Consider the following 22,539-nt stretch of genomic DNA (forward strand, 5'->3'; position numbering starts at 1 on the left):
TTGTGTTGTGGGGTTATCAAACGTTGGTGTTTTATGCATATGTGTACGTGTGTAACTTCCCCTATGTTTTTTTGTTCTTTGCCGTTTTCTCAACAATTTAGGGACCACTCTTGTTTTTACTTTGCCTACTTCTGCATAGCTGAGCTGCATTGCTTACAACCAAGTTTTAAACAGTGGCCAACTCGTGTTGTAGTCTTTCATATCGTGGAGAATTGCGGTCAAATATGGTCGACGCAATCTCAACTATAGAGGAGTTGTAGTTTCGGCAACATCAAAAATCTTTTGAGGAGTATTATGGACACTGTTTATTTAACACCATCTCTGATACTCACTCTTTTATTAAGTGAAATCCATATGAGTACAACACTTTGAAAATTGATCGCACATAAAGTAGTGAGACTCACATTAGTTTCACCTAATAGAAGAGGCAGTGCTATAAAGAGTGTTTCTAGTATTTCCCAAACTTTTTTGTCACGTCTAGGTTGGTTGGAGTAGTTGTGGACTTTTGTTTAGGTTTTGGATTGGACTCGGGCACAATCCAACTAATAGGCACCAAATGAGCTACATCAACTATAAACCACGTCGAGGACTACACCAAGAATCACATTGAGATGCACATTGTGATTGCCTCAATGATCTTAATGGGATCACAATGATTCACCGTAATTTTTCACTCTGCAAAATTATAAATCCACATATATCTTAAAATAAAAGCTACACACATTCTTTTTGATAAATTTTTCACTATACATAGATATATACCGACTTGAGCATTACAATATTTGCATATCCAATGGCGGAGCTAAAAAAAGTCTAAGTAGGCCACAAATATAAACAATAATATGTATACACAAAATTTATGTTTTCATAAGCATTAAACACAAGTTGATCAATAAAAAACTAAATTATATTTTAAAAATTCAAAGTAATTATCTACGCGTTTCAAATGATTTAAAATGTAATAGTAAGACTTATTGAGATCGACCCAGAGAGGCTCCACCTGAAGCTCAAATCTCTATTTTTCACGTACTTCAGTTGCCACCTAAGATCTGTCTCTGATAATTTTAAAATAATATTCGCAATTCATTTTCTTTTCTATTTTTCTCTCTCTATTTTCTTATCCTCAACATTGCACCACAATATAGCTTGAGCAATGAGTGAGTCATGCATGTTCTGTGGATATAACTTTTAGAGGGAATAATAAACGAATAAATTGGTTCACATTCCATGGATCAATCAAGATCGAATGCAAATTCATGTCGGAGTCAAATTTGTATTCCCCCTCTTCAATTATCTGTTTTTTAGCTAATGATGAGGAATGTCACATCTACTCAATCAATGTCACAAGTTTTCAACATTTAACTGATTTCTTCTTTTAATTAATTTCTTGTTGCAAAAAATCATAGAAGATGGACCTTCAATTCATACTTCAAGCGGTTGAGTTAATAAATCTTAATTGAACTGATTAAGAGTACCCAAAATGTGATCATGATCTTTACTTTCATGTCAAAATTTAAATTAGTGTCTTTTTCCTTCTGAAAATTGAAACACTAAGATTAAAATCAAAGTAAGCAAACCAATCGCGGAAATTAGTTTTTTTTTAGTTGAGTACGTTGATAGAAGAATCATATTTTTTTAGGGAAGATAGAATCATAATTATATATGTGTGTGTGGATATGTATATTTCAACATATAATTGATTGAGCATGTTTGAGGATATTATCTTATATAATTTATAATTTACAAATTATTGTCATATGAGTGTCTTCAGCCTTGGCCCAAAGACATCAAAGCAACAGAGACATAACATGTATATAAACAACAAAAAATCTTATATATGTTTGTGTTATTTGAAGTATATTTTATTATAAAGAAAATTAGTATAATGTGAAAGAAAATAATAATTTTTTTGTACAAAAGGAAAGAAAATAATTTTTAACCAGCCATAGATATATAGTCTTTTGATCAAGGGATAGGATCAAATGATACTATGGTGTCAAATTAAATTTGACACCAAATCATAACCATTAATTCAACTTTAATCCAACGTCTCTCATCAATTCATTAAATGCTCACATGCTTGATCAAATGATCTAAATTTTAATTTTAGAAACAATTTATTCTTTCTTTTTTGATTAATTATTTACCAAAAATTCTCTAATGGTATTATTATGGTTCTTTACACTATTCACCATTATTTTTTTAAGGGCTTATCATCCTTATTTCTTTATTCCTATTAACCTTTTCTATTTTGATTTTTCTTAGAAGAACCCAAAGAAAATTGATTTATAAAGAGCACCAGAACGATTGCACCCAAAAATAAATAAAAAAAAAAACTTATGTTACTAAACGAAAGCAAAACACAAATGCTAGAACATCTGATATAAGAATATTAGCAGCATGCATGAACTTAAGAATACTACCATATCAACAAATGAAAGAGTAGTCAATACAAAGATGATTGAACAAAGATTAGTAAATAGAATCCCTAAAAAAATTTTAGGGAGAAATCAAATGGCAAATATTTATTAAAAAGGAAAGAATAAATTGTTTCTTAAATTAAAATTTAGATAATTTGATCAAGCATGTGAGTATTTAATGAATTGATGAGAGACGTCAGATTAAAGTTGGATTAATGGTTATGATTTGGTGTCAAATTTGATTTGACACCATGGTGTCATTTGATCCTATCCCTTTGATCAAATCATGGGAATTAAGAAAGTTGATAATAGCTTTTAATTTGTTTGTGTTTACTATTGTTTTTACAATTTTATTCTTTAAGAGAAAGTTCGGACTTTGAAATACTAGTTGTTGACTTCCCTCTCTATAACTTTTTGATCCTCTGAGCTCTCTCTACACTACCAGCCCTTTTCTTCTTCGTTTTTCCCCGACCATCCAAATCCGGCCGCTCAAGATGTGATCCCAGCAGCGGTGGTGCGACGATACTTCATCTCCGCACCACCTTCTTCATCGCCTCGTGTTTCACTCTTTTTAACTCCGATCTGGCTCCCTTTTGTTGGAACAAAATGTATTTCACAATAAACCTTAATGAGTTTTGATGATAACAAGGTATTAAAAATTGTCAATTGGTTATTGCTAATATTTGTTCAAGTGTACAGGACCATAGGCAAAGTTAATCAATTTCAATAGGTCTTGGAAGAACAATAGAGAGCAAAGGAATCTAAAGCATCTGAAGAAAACTGTGTCTGAAGCTATGAGTGCTTCTGAAGTTTCAAAGTGCCTCTGAAGTGATGACGTCATCAGAAGCAGAAGTTCATCAGAACCAGAAGTCCATCAGAAGCAAGATTTCATCAGAAGCTATATCATCACCAGAAGCTACAGTTGATCAGTATATTCAAACTGAAGTTTCAAAGGAGCTGTTTTTCATTATATTCTCGTCTAAAAGAACGAAGGATTAAAAGGGAGGTACCAACGTTCATTTGAAAAGCACTGGGTGCTTGTCCTTCTCTGAAGAGTTGACAAAGTACAAGTGTACAACCACTACCTCCACTACTCTGTTTTTGTCTACGCTACAAGACAAGACAACAGCTCTGCCTGCAGAAATGTTCCTTCAAGATAGGAATGAATTTGAAGTTAATCCTTCACAGGACTACACCCAAATCAGGCAAAGGATTAATGGTGGATGATCAAAGGAACTCAACGACTCTTTAGACGTGCTAAAAATCTCAACGTCTCTTTACTCACCTCTATATAAAGGAGTGAAGACTTGAAGATTTAAAAGAGACATCAACACAAGTTAAAAGCGCTAAAACTCTGCCAAATTTGATTCTAAAAAGCACTTTGAATTTCTGCACTGATTTGATATATCTTAGAAATTCTTAAGTCTAGAGTCTTTATTGCATTGTATTGTGAACACCGCTGATTGTATATCAAGTGTTCAAGTCAAACAATTTTCTGTGTAATTCTGTTTGATTAGAAGTCTCTCGCCTGCGTGCTTGAGCATTAGAAGACTCTTGCTTTAGTGCTTAAGCATTGGAAGTCTCTCGCCTGCGTGCTTGAGCATTTGAGAAGTCTCATACTAGAGAGTATTGAGCATTTGTAATCTGTGTGATTATTAGTGAAAATCTCCTTGGAAGTGCAAGGGGGACTGGACTACTTCCGGTTTGTGGAAGGAACCAGGATAATTGCTTGTGTCTTTCTTTCTTTTCTCTACTCTGTTTTATTCCGCTACATATCTGATTCTGTGCATTACATAAGAAGCCCTCCCAACTAGCTTCTGAAGTAATACCAAAAGAAGAATTCTTTAAGAGAAAAAGAAAACACAATTCAACCCCCCCCCCCCTTCTTGTGTTTTTCTCACCTTCACGTTTTTTTTGCTCCGTGGTGGTCCGATCTGGTTCAGATCTAGTTGGAGGAGGTGAGGTGACCATGTGTTAGGTGGTATCCGGTGGTGTGAGGCTTGGTATCTGGTGGTATCATGGGATCCATTTGGAGGTTTGGTGTGAGGTGGTGATGGTGTTTACGTGGTGGAGGGTCAGTGGTGGTTTTGCAAGGGCGGTGGTGGTGGGTGGTGGTGAGAGGAAGCTGTTTAGGTGTTTGTACCTTCTACAAAGAAGAGAATGAACGAAGTAGTTAACAATTTGGTGTTTTGGCATGTCTACGATGGTGTTGGTGGGTGGTGCGGTTGGAGTTCCAGCGGCTGCAGGAGTGGCGACGGTTGGTGGGTGGTTCCGTTTTAGAATGAAGTGGGTGACGGGGTGTTCTGTGTTTGGGATTGACGCGTGGTGTGGAGGGGGTGGTGAGTGGCGCAGATCTTTGTGGTATGATTTCGGCGGCAGCAGGTGTGACGACATCTTTTTCATTTACGATTAATCCTCCTTCAACGAACTCCTGGCTCGTTTGTCATCGTAAGGATCGTGGTGGTTATGGTGTTTCGCGCTGGTGGCCGTATAGCTTCAGATTTTTCTTGTTTTCTTGACAGAGCCCCTCTGAGGTCACTATATGTCTGTTTTTTTACTGCTGTTTGGATGAGTGGCCATGGCTTTTTGGGACTCGGTTTCGGTGTCGGAACGGTTTTGCAGACGGGAGCTATTTAATGGGGTGGCTGGTGTTGTTTAGGTGAGGTGGGGGGTGTTTTTTGGGGTGATTTTATTTGGAGGCATCCTCAATTACACGGGTTCATATTCGTCGTCACTAGCTCTTGTTGGCGTTTTTGGGTTGTTAAGGTTTTTTTGGATGTTTTGGAGGGTGCGTGTCCTTTTGAGATGAGCCTTTTCCTTTTGATTATTTGTCGCTTGCACCACTGCATATCATGTCGTTTGTCTTGCTGGTTGTGTGCTCATTTCTGATGGGCCGATTACTTTTGCTTCGGGATCGGGAGTCGGTGACTAGCTGCAATTTGGTTTGGCTTGATAGGGTAATTCTCTAGTTGATCGGGGGTGAGGGGTGCCCTTCTGTTTTGGTCCTAAAGTTTGGTGGGCCGATCACTTTTGATTCGAGATCGGGAGTTAGTTCTTTGGCTCAAGATTAGTTTTGGGCTTTGTTGGTGTTCTTTCGGTGGATCGGAGATCGAGAGGTGGCGGAAGCTGAATGATCTTTCGGATGTGAACTTTTCTGAGTTGGCTAAGCTTTGGTGTTGAGGACTGGGAGTTTAATTTTGAGGAGTGTTCTTTGGGGTGAGTAGTGACGACGGTTGGTGATGGATATCGCTTTTACAGTGTCGTATTCGTGAAGACGTCTGTTTGAGTTGGTGACTTGTTTTTTGGTGGATGTTGTGCTCTGGATTGTCTTTTAGGGTGTTTATTTTCGGGTGTTCCGCCTATATACGGCGCCTTTCAGGTTGCACTCTCTTTCACCGGTCTCTGTTTGTCTTGATCAGGGATCTGGTTGTTAAATAAAATTTGCTGATTCAAAAAAAAAAGTTAGTTTATGTTTTTAACATAGTATTTATTGTTGATTGAATAAAAAGATATAAAATAAATAGGGGTATGTTAGTAAAGAAATAATTAATGTAGTTTAAAATACAAAAGAGATCATATAAAAAGCGACAAAATAATTCTCAAAAGAGTTTTATAATTATATACGAAGGTAGTGGTAATAGCGCGCACACAGACACACATATGTGGGTGTGTGTGTGAGCGTACGCACGCACGCATTTTAACATCAGATGTAAGTCTTTTGACTTGCAACAATCTAATCCGTTGAATTAAATTAATCCAACGGCTGATAGTCTCTTAACAATAAACCTTTTAAACATGACTTTTAAGTTATATTTTCGTCTTCTAATTTCCAAGAACGAAACTATTTTGATAGTTGTACATTTTCAGACCAAAAGTAGGTATTTAGAGTTATTGTAACCACATGAACTCATCCAATACTAAAGCTTTTCAACAACTAATAAATTTTTAAGTATACAAAAAGGTTGATTTACAAGAATTGATCTAAACATTTAAATGGGAAACAATAAAAGAGAAAGAGTATTGATGGGATTAAGTTTCGATAACTATTCGTCCAACATAATGACATATCCTCTTGATTGACTATATATTTCTAATGTTTCAATTATGTCTTCACCTATCGCTCATCAAACAACCCCATATATGGCAGATAACGAGAGATATATGATATCTAATTTTTTGAAGGGAGGGATATATGATATCTATGAACTTCTGATGTCTCACTCAGTTAATCGATGTGATGACATTAGATTATGATAATGGGTTGTGGTTGCAAATTCAATCATATGTATCACAACCGGTATCTACAAATGGATCTATTCCATGTCCTTTAGATTAAAATTTTATTTCTACCACTTTCTAAATTTGAATGATCAATTTTGGATTGCACGTTGAAAAATCATTAAATACGAGAATCGAAATAGAGACAGAGTGAAACCAAACTCATGTATAACTGGTCAAATCAAGTATCTACATTAGAATCATAGAAAACTATACATAATCCAAACAATAAAGAGAATTAGCTAAGCATAGCCTTACAATACATAATCAAGAAGAGATGGAATAGTTATATTGAATTCCTCAAGCTCCTTTCTTCTCCTCTCTCTCTATATATATGAAAAAGGTCTCCAAAAACCGGTGCTTTGATCTTTATTTATAAGTTTTCTAAAGTGAAAATTTGTTGGGCAAATAGTATGTTCCTTCAGCAAATTGCATTTCTTCACCATGAAACAATTTTGTTGGGAAAAACTTGTAATATAGTACGATAAAATATATACATGAAATAAGGATTTTTAATATGATTTGTTATAAAATAAGTTAATAAGTGCCTTAAAATATATAGGTAAATCAACATCATTTCGATACTTATTAGACTTCTTCCAAATCCTTTATGCCGGTAGACTAGGAGATTGTAGGTGAGGCATAGGTCAAAGTTAAGGATATTGAGTAATCATCAAGACCCAATCATAGTAGATAGTTCTAATAGTTCTTCCTCTCGAAAAAGCTTTAATAGTTCTTATTTAGCCCGTTGATGTGTTGCGGGACTAGTACTTTGGATTTTATGCTTGTACAAAAAAAATGGATTTTATGGTATTAGCTCTAACCCTAAACGACGCTGAGTGCTCGGTTGATAGTCATAATAGGATAGAGACGAGATAAAATATTGAATTGAGTATAGATAAAATATGATATGAAAATGATAAACATTACTCATTATCATGTGTTTGATGCGCACATGATACTATTATTATATTATAATTAAATGAAAAAAGTACTCTCATAATTGATTAAATATTTTAAAAATGACATGTAATTAATTATAATAACAAATACATGATACCATTATTTTAAAATGAAAGAATATTATGATAATAAATAAGGAATGAATTGCTAATCTCATCAAGATAGATTCTAACATAGTTTATGCTCAAGATAAAAATTACAATGGCAAATCACGATAAGATAGGAAAATGATTTATTTCTATATTATCACTATGATGCATTAAACATGAGATTTATGCATGATATGATTAATATATCATATCATATCTCTCTATTTTATTTTATTTTTTGGTACATCGGTGGTAACATTTTTTTGGATATTTTATAGATTTGTTTTGGAATTGTCAATTGTTATTGATATTATTTTTAAAATAAAATAAAAAAGTGTTATGATATTTAGGGATGAAAATAGGTTCGGCAAAGCTAGACTTTGCATGATCTGGATTTGGCCTGAATAGAAGGTTCAAAGTTTAAGTCTGATTTATTATTTGTCAAGTATTTATTTATTTTGATCAAGTAGTTTAGTGGTTAGAATTCACCATTTTTAAGGTGAATAAGTGAGGTATCGGAGTTCGAACCCCGGCTCCTGCATATAACAATGCACGTCCATACCACCTGAGTTATGCTCACGGGACTTATTTGTCAAGTATTTATCATTCCACCACGGTTGATCAGTCTGATCACCCAAGTGATATTTAATTGATAGTATTTATCATTAATTAGGGTTTGAATGCTAAAGAAGAAAAATGATGTAAAACAGGGATGATTTATCGAAGAATAAAAGAAGCTCTTAACGTAAATACTAAAGTCAATACAAGAGACATTCATCATTGATTAACTGGTCTTGAGTGGTAACTTCTCTCGTTGAGAAACAGACAATAAAGGAAACAACACATGGCTCTCATGGAAGAGCTAACTAACTGCCTCAATGTGGGACTGATCATGCATGTACAAGATTAAATATATTATTATTAATTTTCCCTTTAATATTATTTTTCAAATATATACAAATAAAACTAAATTAGATTAATCGTAGATCAACTTCTTAAAATAAATTAATCATAGATCAATTGATAGGGACAACAAATGTAACATGCAGGAGTTGGGGTTCTAACCTTAGATTCCTAACTTATTTACTTTATTGGATGAATATCTAGTCATTAGACTATTTGACAAAAAAAAAAAAAAAAAAGCTTTAAATTTTTCTAGTCACCCCAAAATATCTGGTTACATCCTAAAATGATTAGAATGTCTTAATAATAAAATATATGATCTATTGTATTATCCATAAACTAAGTCTAAGTAAACTTAATTTAAGTAAGTCATATAAATTCAGTTCACTTAAACCTCTAAAATCGAAGAAAACAATTAGTCTACGTAAAACGTAAGTGATGTAAATTGAGTTTACCGTAGAGTACATAATCTGAGTTTACATAAGTCATGTAAATTGAGTTTTCAGCGGTGCATGTAAACAGAGATTACACTATACCTCAAAATCGAAGAAATAACATGAAATCGAAGTGAATATAAGAACAATTTCCAAACACAAAGTGACAAAATGTTATGTGAGCCTTTACATCTCAAGGTGGAGAATGAGTCGACCGCAAACACTAACCGAATCATTTACCAACAACCCCTTGCGAATAATTACAACAAGAAATCAAGACTATTTCGAGCTACACATTACAACGTAAAACAGAGAGATTGACAAGGATATCACAATCAGTCCAAGATCAATCATGGGGACTGATACGAATATTAAGGCGACACCAGATTGTTGGAGGCGAACTTGATACCTACAAATCTCAACAAAATCTGAAACAATCGGATAGCCTATGGACAATAACTCCAACCATACTCGACAACAACAATTTGAAACGGTGACGATTGCGTGGCTCCCACAATCATCGTTGTTAGGATAACAAACCAGTAATGGCGGCTTGAACCATCGCCATTGAGAAACCATATATGAAAACAATCGGATTTGTATTGACAAACAACAACATATATGATTTAAGCCACCCAACAGAAGAGACGACGAAACCATACACCGCCGTTACCTCCAGTTTCGATTAGAGTCAGGACCCCAATCTAACCAAACGAAGCCAACAAAGGGCGGACACCAAAGGTTGAAGTTGAAATGAGTGGTGTGGAGGAAAGTACTCATCGTAGCACAGTGAGGATAACAAATATAAAAATCAGAAGTATAGTTAAAAACTGCAATTATTTCTTAAGACTTTGTTTGAGAGTTGAAAAAGAGTAAAAGGGTAAATAATTCGTTGGTGGAGCTTTTCAAACTTGATATTTTAATTCCTAGACGATTTTAATTCTCTTATTGTTAAGGGCTATAGGCCTTTTTATTATTAAAAAAAAAAAAAAAAACAAGTTCTACAATTCTTGCATAGACATATTTTATAAAAGGGTCATTTGGAAGATCGCAACAGGAGGATTTTCCAAAACCAAATTGTTCATTTGGAAGTTCTTTTTGAAAGGGTCAAACTCCAAACGTTTTGGTGGTTGAAAGCTAACTACATATTGTTCGATTTTTTATTATTCTTATTGGAGACAAAACCCTTTACCTTGTTTACAGACTATTTTGTAAAGTCTGTTTTTTGGACCTTTGTTTTATGGCAGAATTAGCCTTTTTGTATTGTAATTAACTTTCTCAGCTTTCTTTGGCACATCTTGTGCTTGAGGGACTGATTATTTTATATATATATCTTTTAGTTTCTTAAAAAAAAAAAAAAAATTATAAAAGGGCTTTTATTTTATTTTTTTTAATTCATAAAAGTGTTAAATATGTATGTTTAGTCTCAGACGAAAAAAAAATGCAATCATGTTTATTTCTCAATTTGGTGCTTTTTGGACAACTTATATGCATGAATATTTTCATCAAAAGCAGCAAATTAAAGACTAACCTTCAATGAAACTTTTTTTATCATTTCATAGGGGAATATTTAACAAAGACTGAAATTATATATTGAACTCTATAAAAATCTTACCGATAGCTAGTTTTGGACCTTTTGGTGAAGATGATTGTTAAATCGTTATCATCTTTTACGTTTCTATCTACTATTATAGATCTTTCATGTCATAGCCACATATGCATAAAGAGCCAAAGTCTGGCAAACCGATCATCCCCACCATTGCATGAAAATGTCAACATAACGGCAGTTTCAAAATAAATAGTAAAGATTCAATTTTATCTTTATTCATATAAAGAGTTTGTGATGTTTGATTTATACCAAAAGAGAAACATGAAAAGTTGGGTCGTTAAAAGAAAACATGAAAGGTTTGTAATGATTATATTCGGTCACAGGCCAAGGCTAGGGTGGGAGAGCTTGATAGGTCTCTCCCCGTGGGAGAGTAAAAATATTTATTTTCAGTCGTTGGATAGTGAAAGCTCTATGATTACTATCATACTCTAACAACACTAAATACATTTTATTTCATCTCACGTTTTCTATTCTCTCTCCTCTTGGTTCTTCCTTGTCCAAATCCACCCTTGTAGAAATAATCATCTTCCATCTTTGCACTGTTGAAGATCCGTGGAAAGAATCATTATCCTATCAGCTAAGAAACAAATCTAAAAACATATTTGCCGCAATTTCATGCTCATGGTTTATCCTTCGATTATCATCGTAGCCCTTTATTGCTCATTCATCAATTGAAGAAAAGGAAACATTTTTGCGTCTAATTTTTTTTAGCGTTACTTTCAGTTGAAGTTGTTTAATTGAATTTTAAACATTTCTTATTCTAATTATGGAAATTTCTTTGAACATTTCAATTGAATTTGAAACTTGTTGTCAAATTACCTACTGGTACTTTCCAGTAAAGTACCAATTTTGCTCAGATTCATACTTCTCTTGAAGAAACAATTTTGCTTATTTGATAATATATATAATGGGTATTCATCTTAAGTTTAGATCCATGGTTCTCTTGAAGAACCGTTTCTTATTCCAACAGTGAAAAAGTTAAAAAGATTTTTGGCTGAAACTTAAGAACTAGAAAAATTCTGGAAAAATAATGCAGTAATTGATATAAAATTGTTATGATGAGAACTGAGTTCGGAAAACATTTCCATGTGTTGCTGGAGAGAAAAACAGGGAGAGAAATTGTAGGAGTTAGAAAAGAGAGAGAGAACAGAAATTGATAAGGTGTGGGAGGGTGTACGATGCACTTACTCTCTCACGGTGGGAGACTTATTAAGCTCTCCCATCCTAGAAGGCGCCTCGGTCACATTAACTTAAAAGTAAATTTTATTTTTGGAGAACAAACTTCAAAGTAAATTTGAATGTAAAAATTATGTTTGAAATCAAAAACTAAACATCTTAATTAATTTTAGAATTAGAATCATTTCTAGAGATAAAATCAATTCTAATTAAGGACATCTAAACATATCAAAAATCAACTATATGCTTATAAAATTAATTTTGCTACGTCTAAAATTGAAACCAAACATACACTAAAAGTAAATTCAATATATAAAATTGATTTATATTTGAATACATCTTTGTAAAAGCGGATTTGAACAATTAATTAAAGACTAAAAATCAATTGTAGCGACATATATCTAGACTATATATTTAAGTTAAAAATTAATTTTGTTTCAAAAAATTTAAAATTCTTTAGACAAAATTAGGTTTACTATAAAATGTTTAAACATCTCAAAATCAATAACACATATCTAAAATCAATTTCAATTCTTCAAAAAGTTGAACAAAACAAACAATAACAACGTGTCAATGGGTATCTAGTGTTCAATTTGTATCAGCAACCTTTAGAAACCACAACATTGAGGTCGAAAATCACTTAAGACAACCCAACACAAGCACAAGTATTCTCAAATAATTGAAAAACAACAAAACCCTTATCTTTGTGGGACCTTAATTTGATTTGAAACTTCCGTACAAAACTAACAACTTAAGAGTTGCACCTCTCCTTCTTAATTAATTTTGAAGTGAAAGTGAAGCAATTGCACCATACACATGCACCAGGACACTCAAAGGTACTAATTCAAGATTATGTCTCCATCTTACATTAAGTGTCGGTTAAGATTATGACACTTGTTAAAACAATTATTAAGTGTGTGTTTATTTTCATTGATAAAATATATTTTATTAATTAAAGTGATCTTAAATATCATTTTGTAATTGTCCTCGAAGATATTCTAACTTAATACTTTAATGTTACCCGCTCTGGTTAAGCAAAAAAATAACTTTTTAGGTTCATAGAATAATTAAGTATCTAGTTACATTTATAGACAAAATACATTAGATATTCAATGAATCTAAAAAATTGTGTTTTGCTTATAAATGTGACTGGAGCGAGTATAATGTTAAGCTCTTATCATTGGATTAATACCTTCAGTATAAGTTTTATTAACTAAAATCTCCTTATTAATAACACAGTTGGTTTCGTCTGTAAGACCAAATTCAATTGACAATGTTAAAATTGTTAGATTGAACATCATTAGAGTTCAAATATGAGATCTCCGTTTTATATGTGATATTTTTCAAGTGATGTATGTTACTCCATCTGGAGACCAAAAAATAATAGTAAGTGACTCTTTTAAAAATAAAGTGAGTTGAGTAGTTAAATTGATTAAGATATACTAGAAAATAATGGTATCAGTGGCCAAAAAGTAAATAATGTTTCTTTGGGTATTTAAAAATAACAAATACTAATATAAGACAATTAGATATTTTGGAATATGGCTCAATATGAGGGTATCTAACTTGTAATTGACTACATGTACATTATTATTTTTCATACGATGCATTATTAAATCTTATAAGTTGAGAATTAACGATGATTAAAAATATAATTGTTGTAGATGCTCTTAGTGATTCATCTTAAGGAAGGTGTTGCAGAACTGAAGAATAGCTTAAGAATATGTAATGCTTATCATGTGCGAGATCTTTTTATTTTGTTTAAGTAAATGGGATATAGAGGAAAAACTAGTCCTGGAAATAATGTGTGAGTTCAAGATAAAAACGATATTGTACAGATCATAAAAGGCATATTAATTTGGCTTTTACTTTTTCCACTCTGTGCGTTACTCACGCGTCCTATTTTTTTTTCCATAATACTCTTTGCGTGGATTATATAATCTGAACCATATTTGAGATAATATAATCCAAAATTTTGTATTGCCTAGATTTACAAAACAACATTGACATATAATATTAAGAAGACATAATTAGAAATTACCAAAAAATAAAGTTACTATAAAAAGACAAAAATGAATCAAATTATCATTTTATTAATAGATCATATCTTTCATAGTATATTTACACTAATGTTGAAGCTTATTACACAAAATTATCAAACACCTAATGATAAACCTGTGGTACTGAGCAAATTCTCATTTCGTTAGTAGATGGAGGGTAAGGAGACTAGTATGAGGTTTATTTCCTCTCCAGAGAGAATGAGACTTTGATGATCAATCTTACACATTGACTATTGGTCGTAGCCATGCGCCTCATGCGCATGACTTATGGTAACAGGCGAGGGGCACTTCAGGAAGCCCCTCGTGCTCGAATTCTACAGTTTTTGACCATTTTTTCAAGAGTTCTTCCGTCTTGCAATGTCTTGGAACTTCAAATGAATTCTTCACTTTGTATTGTCTTAAAATGTCTTCTGAGAGTCGTTGATGTTCGATCTTTATATCATTGATCCTTCATTTGATGTCTTGTTTTGCCGATTCACATGATTTCTCATTAAAAAGACTCAAAACACCAATTTCTCAATTCAATCACGAAGTAAAGTTACCATTATTGACAACTTAGCATCAACAAGATGCCTATTTAGATGATCGCCAAGATGTTATGTTTCCTGTAAAAAAAAATAAAAACAAACAAACAAACAAGAAGTTATGTTTTTTTCTTTTCTTTTTTGTGAACTAATTTATGTTTATTCAAATAAAAATTCATTGTATATCAAAATAATAAATGATGAAAATCAATCAAAACGGCCCGTCCTTGTCTTAATGTTGAAAAAAGAAAATCTAAATCTACTACTCAATGCTCCTCTCAAAAATAAAATCTAAGTACTCAATGCGGAAATTTCAGTTTCTTTTTTTTTTTTTTTATTAAATTTCATTTGAAGAGAAAAAGACTTTATCACTTTTTCATGTGTGTCTCACTTGATCACTTTTAAAGTTTTGATGATCCGGTTAAATTTTAATTATCGTTTCAATATTTCAAAATTTGAAATTCAAAGTCTACAATAAAGTATTATTCAAAAAAAAGTTTCATACAAAGGTTAAAATCCACAAAGTGTGAGAACTCATAATATTTGCTATGTAAATTCATTTAGTAACCGCAAAGTGTTGGTTGTAAAACTATTAATGATGCAATTAAATGGATATTATCAACCATTAATTAACAAATCAAAACAAACATTCTAATTACATCATAATAAATCATAAATATGTTAAAAATAACAACACTTGATTTTCTCATTTTATATATTGCTATGATTATATTTTTTAAAAGGATTTTATTTCTTTTATATACTCTACTTTCCCCCTTAAAAAAAAAATACTCTACTTTCTATTTCCATTAAAAAAATCTCAATTTTTTTTTATATTTTTCTCATGTATTTTTTTTAGAGGAAATTTAGAAAATCTTTGTACCCGCCAAAAAAATAAATAGCAAAATCTCTCTCTCTTATTTTTAGATTTTATATAACAAACGCGCTATAGTGTAGTAACAGGCTCAACCAAAACCAAACCAAACCAAAAACTGTTACAATCTCTTGAACCCTAATCCTCATTTCAAATTTTGAAACCAGAAACTGTTCCTTTTTTCTTGTTTTTCTGTTAAACCCTAACCCTAGTTTTTCTCTATGTGAAACTGCGGTGTTATATAACAAAGGTACGTGTTCTTTTTAAACTATGATATTTGTGAGAAAATTATTGGGTTCTTTGAAATATGTGATTTTGTTTGAGTTTTGAAAAAAGGGTTTCAAAGTATACCCTTTTTCTTGAACCTGTTTCGTGTTTTACATGAGTTTCGATGGTTTTTTTTGTAGTTTTTTGATGTGGGCTTGCTGAGGAATTAGTTTAAGGTGAGTTTCTTTTTATGTTTTTGTTTTATGAATATAATGTATGAAATTATTTGTGTTATGCTTATGCATATGTTAGCATGAAATGGGTGCTGCATGGATCCCATTGTTTGTGTTAGATGCATATTTAAGATGAAAACGACCAAATGAATCTGATTGTAATGCTTTAAATTTTAAGTTGTTGTTTTCTTCTTTATTGATTTCCTTGTATGTTAGCCTCTATCGTGGTTTTAAATTGCCGTTAGGGCTACAATTAGGGTTGGACCGTGAACCTTCATACTAGAAAGAAAATGTGGTTGAGGCTGTCGAAATTGAGGTTGCAGGACTTCAAAATGTTTTATATTGTGGCTGCATTTGCGGTTGGGAATCACAATGAAAAACCTTGCCATTGACACTTTAGATCGAATCTTTTTCTTAAATTATCACCGACCCATGTAGTTATATCCAATCTTTTTCATTTTCTTAAATTATTAGTTATGTTGATGTGTCGTGTTAGTATGGTGTCTGATGTATGTCGACTACCTGCTTGATTTGCTTGATATGGACCTTTTTGTTTTACGAGTGTCTGTTAAATCTTAGAGATGCTCAATTGAAACACCTATACATGCAGAAAATTTGTTTATTAGAAGTGAGAATGTTGCTCAGTGAAATATATTTTTGATTTTGGGTGGCTGAAATTAAAGAATGAAGGAGCCTCTTAGTTTTTTTTATTTTCATCTGTTTTTTATGATTTCATTTGTTTTCTATGATTGCTGTTTTATGGCATGTTCTTATTGCATTTATTGTTTCACGTGTATCATTTGAATTCAAATTCGAATTTGTTTAAATTAATGTACATGAATCAGATGAGAAACCAAGTAATTCTGATGTTGAATTTCTTATACATTAAATTCTGTACATTATTTCCATTTATTGATAATTAAGCCAATTTTTAAATTAGAGATCATAAAATCAAAAATTTTGTTTTACAACTTATATGAAGAGTGTTTAATAAATTTTCATTTCATATCACCTTATAACAATTTAGATATTAAATAATTACTCTCTTTTAGGTTTTCTTGTGCTGAAATTTTGAATAGGCCTTGGTATTGCATTTTTCTGTTATTAACCATTTTCTGTTATCAAATGGCAGAGAAATGTGTTGATGTACCAGTGATTTCTGGACTAACTATGTCGACACGTGTTGGTGTATTAAGAAGAAGACACACTTCTGGAAAAACTAGTCCTGGAAATAATGAAGAAAAACTTGTTCCTCATTATCTTCGAGATTCGACAGGTTCCTGTCATGATTTTTGCAAATATGGGATGAAGCTTGCACTTGAAGAAAAGAAAAAAAGTTTAATACCAAGGATAGCCGAAAGAACACAACTTCACAGAAGTACACTACAGAACCTTGCTGAAATCGTAACATCAGGTGTCAAACTTCGTGCATCAATGAATTCCAAACCAACCAAGATGTCGTTGGTCAAACACAGGAAATCAACTGATTCTGAGGTCCGGATTTCTAATGTCTCAGACACGACCAAGGTCGTTAAAACTGAACCTTGCGAGCTAGTTAAACCTGGCAAGGAAGTTGTGGTAAACAGGAAGAAAACATCACTGGCCGGTGTGAAGCGATTGCCCCTCCTTCCAAGGTCGCAGAATTGCTCTACCTATAAAACAAGGAAGCCAGAAATTTCATCAAGTTCTAAGGTGGACACTACACCGAAACCAATTTCCAAGAGGGTTGGAGCTTCATCAATATCAAATTTCAAGAAAGAGGAACTTCTATTGAAATCAACCTCTCGAAGGGTGAAAACTCATCCAGTATCAACTTTTCAATTGGCCAAAACTTCATCAAATTCCACTTCTAAGAAGACGCAAATTTCATCGAAGTTTTCTGAAAAGAATGTGACTTCATTGAATCTAGATTCCTCCAAAGCAGATTCACCAAGGGCTTCCTTGTCATCAAAATCTTCTCGAAGAAGAGTTGCAGGTATTAATATCCACAAGAGCCTGAAAACTGCGTCACGTGTTAAGAATTATCCTAAGCCTAAAAAGGTTGAACATGAGGAACACTACAGTGAGGCCGAGGAAAAGACTTTGTATGTCATCAAGATGGAAAATGAAGACAGTACTTTTCAATCTGATCAAAATGCAATCCAAGATATTGAATTAAGCCCCTCTAAATCATTGTCATCATCCAAGTTTTCATCACAAGATCAAGAGGAATCTGAATATGCAACAAGTGAGTTCGAGGAGCATTCTTTTCCAGAAAACGATGGAAAAGAAAACAAGGAAACTTTGGAGACATTGTTGGATTTGGAAGTTGAGGAGAATGAGAAACCTCAAAAGGGTGAGACTGAAAAGTTGGCTGAAACTGAAAGTGAGAAAAGTTGTCCAACAGAAAACTATGGAAACGAAAACAAGGAAACTTTGGAGAGATTGGATTTGGAAGTTGAGGAGAATGAGAAACCTCAAAAGGTTGAGATGGAAAATTTGGCTGAAACCGAAGTCGAGAAAAATAGTCCAAGTAAGCTTAAACTCAATGGAGGAAAAGTGTTGAAGGAAAATGCTACTGATGGTGATGAAACTGTTGCTATAACTGGTCTTGAGAAAATTGTTTTGAGACATCAAGATGTGAAGGGGAAGAAAGATGAACAAGTATTGTTGAATAATGTGATCGAGGAAACAGCTAGTAAACTGGTTGAACCTCAGAAGGGTAAGGTGAAAGCTTTGGTTGGTGCATTTGAAACTTTAATTTCTCTCAACGAGAAAAAAACTTGAGAAAATGCTCTCAATTGATGTATCGGTAGACATTTTCTAGTTATTTCATTTAGTGTATGTTTGGATCGTAGAAGAGTTTGACCAAATCACAATGCGTCGTTGTGATTTTGTCAAACTCAATGTGATTCCGAACATTTATTTACTTTGTAAAGAAATAATAGGATAATAGACCAAAGCTTGTGACAGTAGATGTCAGTCAAGTTAACAAGCTGATGGTTAGATTTTCCTTGTTGAAGTTAAATTAGAGTTGAAAGGGGAATAATCTTTGTATTCCTGTTCACCACTCATCATAAATTGCATCGAATAGTTTGAGTAAACATGCTTCATTCTATTTTTGAATTCTTATCTTTTGAATAAAACAGTGATGATACGAAGTTATTTTGTGTTTATAGAAATGCTTTTAGTTACAATCTTATTGTTCACATAGTGAAAGTGATGTTGAGTTAAACAGTGTGATATTAGGGTTACAATCATATCAATAATTTCTTTACTCACATTTGACAGTTATTCTTTGCAATATTAAGAATTATTATGGTGATTAAGAATTATTATGGTGACTAAAAATACAGAAAATACATGTTTTGATATATATATTCACATATAAGAGCTTAAAAAGACCGCCGATGAAATCAACCGTGTATATCCTAAAAATTGTACTGAACTTTGAACTGGTGATACGTTCAAATCATAGATCAACCGCAACGGTTTTTTCTTTCTCTTACCATTTAATTATGATTATGATGGAAGTGAATGCTTGGTGCACTCGGGGCCAGAAGAAAAAAAATTAGGCGAAATTTGATTGGAATTCAAATTTTTAATCAAATGTAAAACTAAAGAGTTGAGAGGATTGCTTAGAATTTGAGTTTATCATTCATCACCCTTTCTGTGAAAATAAGGGAATGAAATGTATACTTTAATTGCTTTCAATTCAAGGACCTTGAAGTGTTGATCTATGGTCCGTGAGTTTGCAATGCTACACTAGCGCAGCTCCCCCGCCCTTGCCCATCTTCCATGTCTACGAGCCATACTCAACATTTGTGTCTTTAGCTTCAGAGTTGAAGGAGATTCTAAGTTGATTGGTTTCACAAGAACAATCATATTTTAAAGAAACTCTAACAATAAATGACGCAGAGACTAATGCAAAGATCATGGAATTGGAGGGAAAAAAAAAGAGCAACTTCAGGGTTCAACCTCTTCTGCTGAGAAGCACATAAAGGAGTTGGATGATCTTAGGACACAACAAGTAGTAACTAGAGCAACAGCAGATTCAAGTGCCGCATCAGCTCAATCAGCGCAGCTCCAATGTTTAGAACTTCAAAACGAATTAGATGAGAAAAAGTTCACTAAGAGAGCATGAGGAACACGCAATTAGACTAGGCGGTCAGCTTGATAATTTGCAGAAGAATCTTCAGGCAAGGAAATTTTCACAACTGAGAGATGAAGTTTTCAGCATTGAGCGTCATATTATGGAGGCTCTTGCAAAATCCAGAGAACAAGGATTGCAAAAGTGAGTTTTCAGAATTGTAACTGTTTTCAATGATCCTGTTTTAATATATCTGTTTTCCAATTATTTTGATTTGGTTTTACGGTAACTCTATCTCACGCACACTCACGCGCGCACACAAATCAAATTTTAAGGCAGAAATAATCACATGCGGATAGATGAAGAATACAGAACTCAATTATGGGATGACAATAGCTCTGTGCTAAGAAAGTTAAAGTGCAGTGGAGATTATTGGCTGCCAAAACAATATTAATCAACACTATTATAGCAATCATTCCAAAAGGGAGTACCAATGAGAAGAGAAATGCTATTATTCATGACAAAAACAGAAAATAATGAAGAAACGAAGATGTACTGTTGACATATTCAAAATATAACCAAATACTTGCTGAAATAGTGTCCATAACATATCAATGCTAATCAAGAGCAGCTACGCTACGGCCACGGCTCTAAATTAGTCATTTCTCCACCTTAACAGTTTTTATAAATTTCTTCAATCCACATTGCAAAGCAGATGTTGAGGTCAAAGATGCTTTTAATATGCTAAGTCCCTGTAACATTTAATGAATAAGCTAGTAAGTTTGAAGTAAGCAAATGAAAATAAATAACGATAAATGACACGTCTTGAGAAAATGCTTACCTCCTTCACACCAATTTTGATAACTCTTTCTTCCAAATCAGATAGACGAACTTTTGATCTTTTGAGAAACAACATTGTAGATATTGACGACATTAGACTCACAAACAAGCTATCAGTCACCATGTACGTTGATGGTCCTTTAACAAATGATGATTTTGCAATAGAAGGATCATGATCAGCCAATTCTAACGGTACAAACTTTTCTGGAAAACCAACTTTATCGTGAGTATAATCCGCTTCTTTCGTAAAATTGAGAACACATTTCCCACTTACGTGATCATAGTAAGTATGACAGTAATTCACAGGTAAGGTAGCTACACCAATTGGTAAGAGTTGTTTGATTAGCTCAAATTGCGTCGCTATGAGAGGCTTAGTTAGTTTATCTTTGAGTCCCTGTGACATTAGATATATATCTGGACTCAAGTCGCACAAGCTCTTGTATAAGTTATCAATGCAGCTTAAAGAGGAGAATCCTTGAAGCATGTGTAAAACCCGTCCTAAGGGGAAGGTTAGAAAACTATAAACAAAGTCAACAAAATCATCCCCGGCTTCAACAAACAGAATTTGTTCATCTGATTTTTGTACGGTAACTTTCACAGATATCTGCCTATCCTCGTCAGAAGGTAGCTCTCCAATCAGAAACTCCAAGTTGTTTCTTCGGCTCGGATTAACAACAAATCGGTTCTTCTTTAAAATAAAACTGGTCAAAGCAGCCTTTGAGGTTAAAGATAACTTGAGAAGATCAACTACCTATCAAAATTGAATAAGAAGTGATCAATTAGAGAAAATAATCAATATTTAAAGATGATGTAGAAGATGAGAAAACATGCCTATTTCTTGTCGATATCAACAGTTTGTTCCTCAATAGCATCGAGTCCAAGCTTTTTTCAGCAGACGTAAACTTGCCTCAAAAACATTCGGCATCACGTATAGATCATCAGAAATGATAAAAGTAACATTTTTCTTAACAAAACCGTTTTCCAGGTTTGGATATTCGGGGAATACTTCTCTATTCATTACTTTCCCACAATAGCATATTTTGTTCCTAAAAATGCTCAAACGACATCCGCTGTTTTTTCTTCTGCAATCCCAATTCTCGCACACAAAATACTGCATAGACGTGTCGTCTATATTCAGTTTGAGCTTCTGGCAATAATCTTCCATCGAGTTTCTAGGATTGAGTAGCATTTCTTTGCAAGTATGTGACCATAGATATTGTTGGTCAAATTTTGACACACTTTGATATAGTGAGCTAATGCTACCAAATTTCACTGCTTCAATATTTGAATCCTTAGAAACTAATCTTGCAATAGTACCTAGAGGCAATGTTAAGAAACTAAAGAGAACATCGACGAAATCCTTACCGGCTTCAGCATACAGAACTCTATTTCTTTCTTTGTCAACTAAAACTCGCAAGCTAACTTTGTCAACTTGTTCAACTGATTGAGTTTCAATTGCAGCCATGATATGGCAATAGAAGAACACAAAAATGCAAAGATGGTGTCCCAAAAATGCTTATAAATAAGAGTTCTTGTTTTGTTCTAGTTTCTAGACGACTTTGGAAAGGGAAATATAATTAATCACGTACTAAGATAGTGTAACCATTAAAAGGTTTGGTTATTTTGATACTTCATTAAAAATGTAAACAAATAACAATGGGTTTGGGGTTAATCGAAGAGACTAACCATATCTTCTTGAAAGAGTGAAAAAACTTGGTGGAATTGAAAGCGTTAATTGAAAGTAGGGTTAATTATGTTTTAGGTGCTTATAAATAGACGCGTTTTAACATTAGTCCCTACTTAAATTTTATTAAATTTTTGGTCCCCGACGTTTTTTTCCGTTAGCAAAATAGGTCATCG

At 33.1% G+C, this 22,539-nt stretch overlaps 2 protein-coding genes across 2 annotated transcripts; one reads left to right on the forward strand and one right to left on the reverse strand.

The window, feature by feature from the left end:
* Window positions 1-16,766: 16,766 nt before the first annotated feature.
* LOC11437018 (uncharacterized) lies at window positions 16,767-18,829 on the forward strand. Its single transcript, XM_003621306.3, has one exon. It carries the CDS (start codon window positions 16,896-16,898, stop codon window positions 18,534-18,536), a length of 1,641 nt encoding a protein of 546 aa, XP_003621354.3. The 5' UTR covers window positions 16,767-16,895; the 3' UTR covers window positions 18,537-18,829.
* A 1,669-nt stretch (window positions 18,830-20,498) lies between these two features.
* Window positions 20,499-22,144, reverse strand: LOC11416342 (uncharacterized). The gene is made up of 3 exons (XM_024770338.1): window positions 21,587-22,144; window positions 20,681-21,430; window positions 20,499-20,591 (listed from the first exon to the last, which is right to left on the reverse strand). Exons 1-3 carry the CDS (start codon window positions 22,142-22,144, stop codon window positions 20,499-20,501), a joined length of 1,401 nt encoding a protein of 466 aa, XP_024626106.1.
* Between the last annotated feature and the right edge of the window lie 395 nt (window positions 22,145-22,539).

The sequence above is a fragment of the Medicago truncatula genome, chromosome 7 (genome assembly GCF_003473485.1).
Source record: "Medicago truncatula cultivar Jemalong A17 chromosome 7, MtrunA17r5.0-ANR, whole genome shotgun sequence".
Lineage (NCBI taxonomy): Eukaryota > Viridiplantae > Streptophyta > Magnoliopsida > Fabales > Fabaceae > Medicago > Medicago truncatula.

What these genes read in the sequence shown, in the direction of transcription:
- LOC11437018 (XM_003621306.3), top strand. Translation starts at nt 16,896, where the DNA reads ATGGCAGAGAAATGTGTTGATGTACCAGTGATTTCTGGACTAACTATG.
- LOC11416342 (XM_024770338.1), bottom strand. Translation starts at nt 22,144, where the DNA reads ATGGCTGCAATTGAAACTCAATCAGTTGAACAAGTTGACAAAGTTAGC. An exon ending in TGATGCCGAATGTTTTTGAG is followed by an intron (nt 21,431 to 21,586) that starts GCAAGTTTACGT and finishes CAATTTTGATAG; the next exon opens with GTAGTTGATCTTCTCAAGTT. An exon ending in TCAAAATTGGTGTGAAGGAG is followed by an intron (nt 20,592 to 20,680) that starts GTAAGCATTTTC and finishes TAAATGTTACAG; the next exon opens with GGACTTAGCATATTAAAAGC.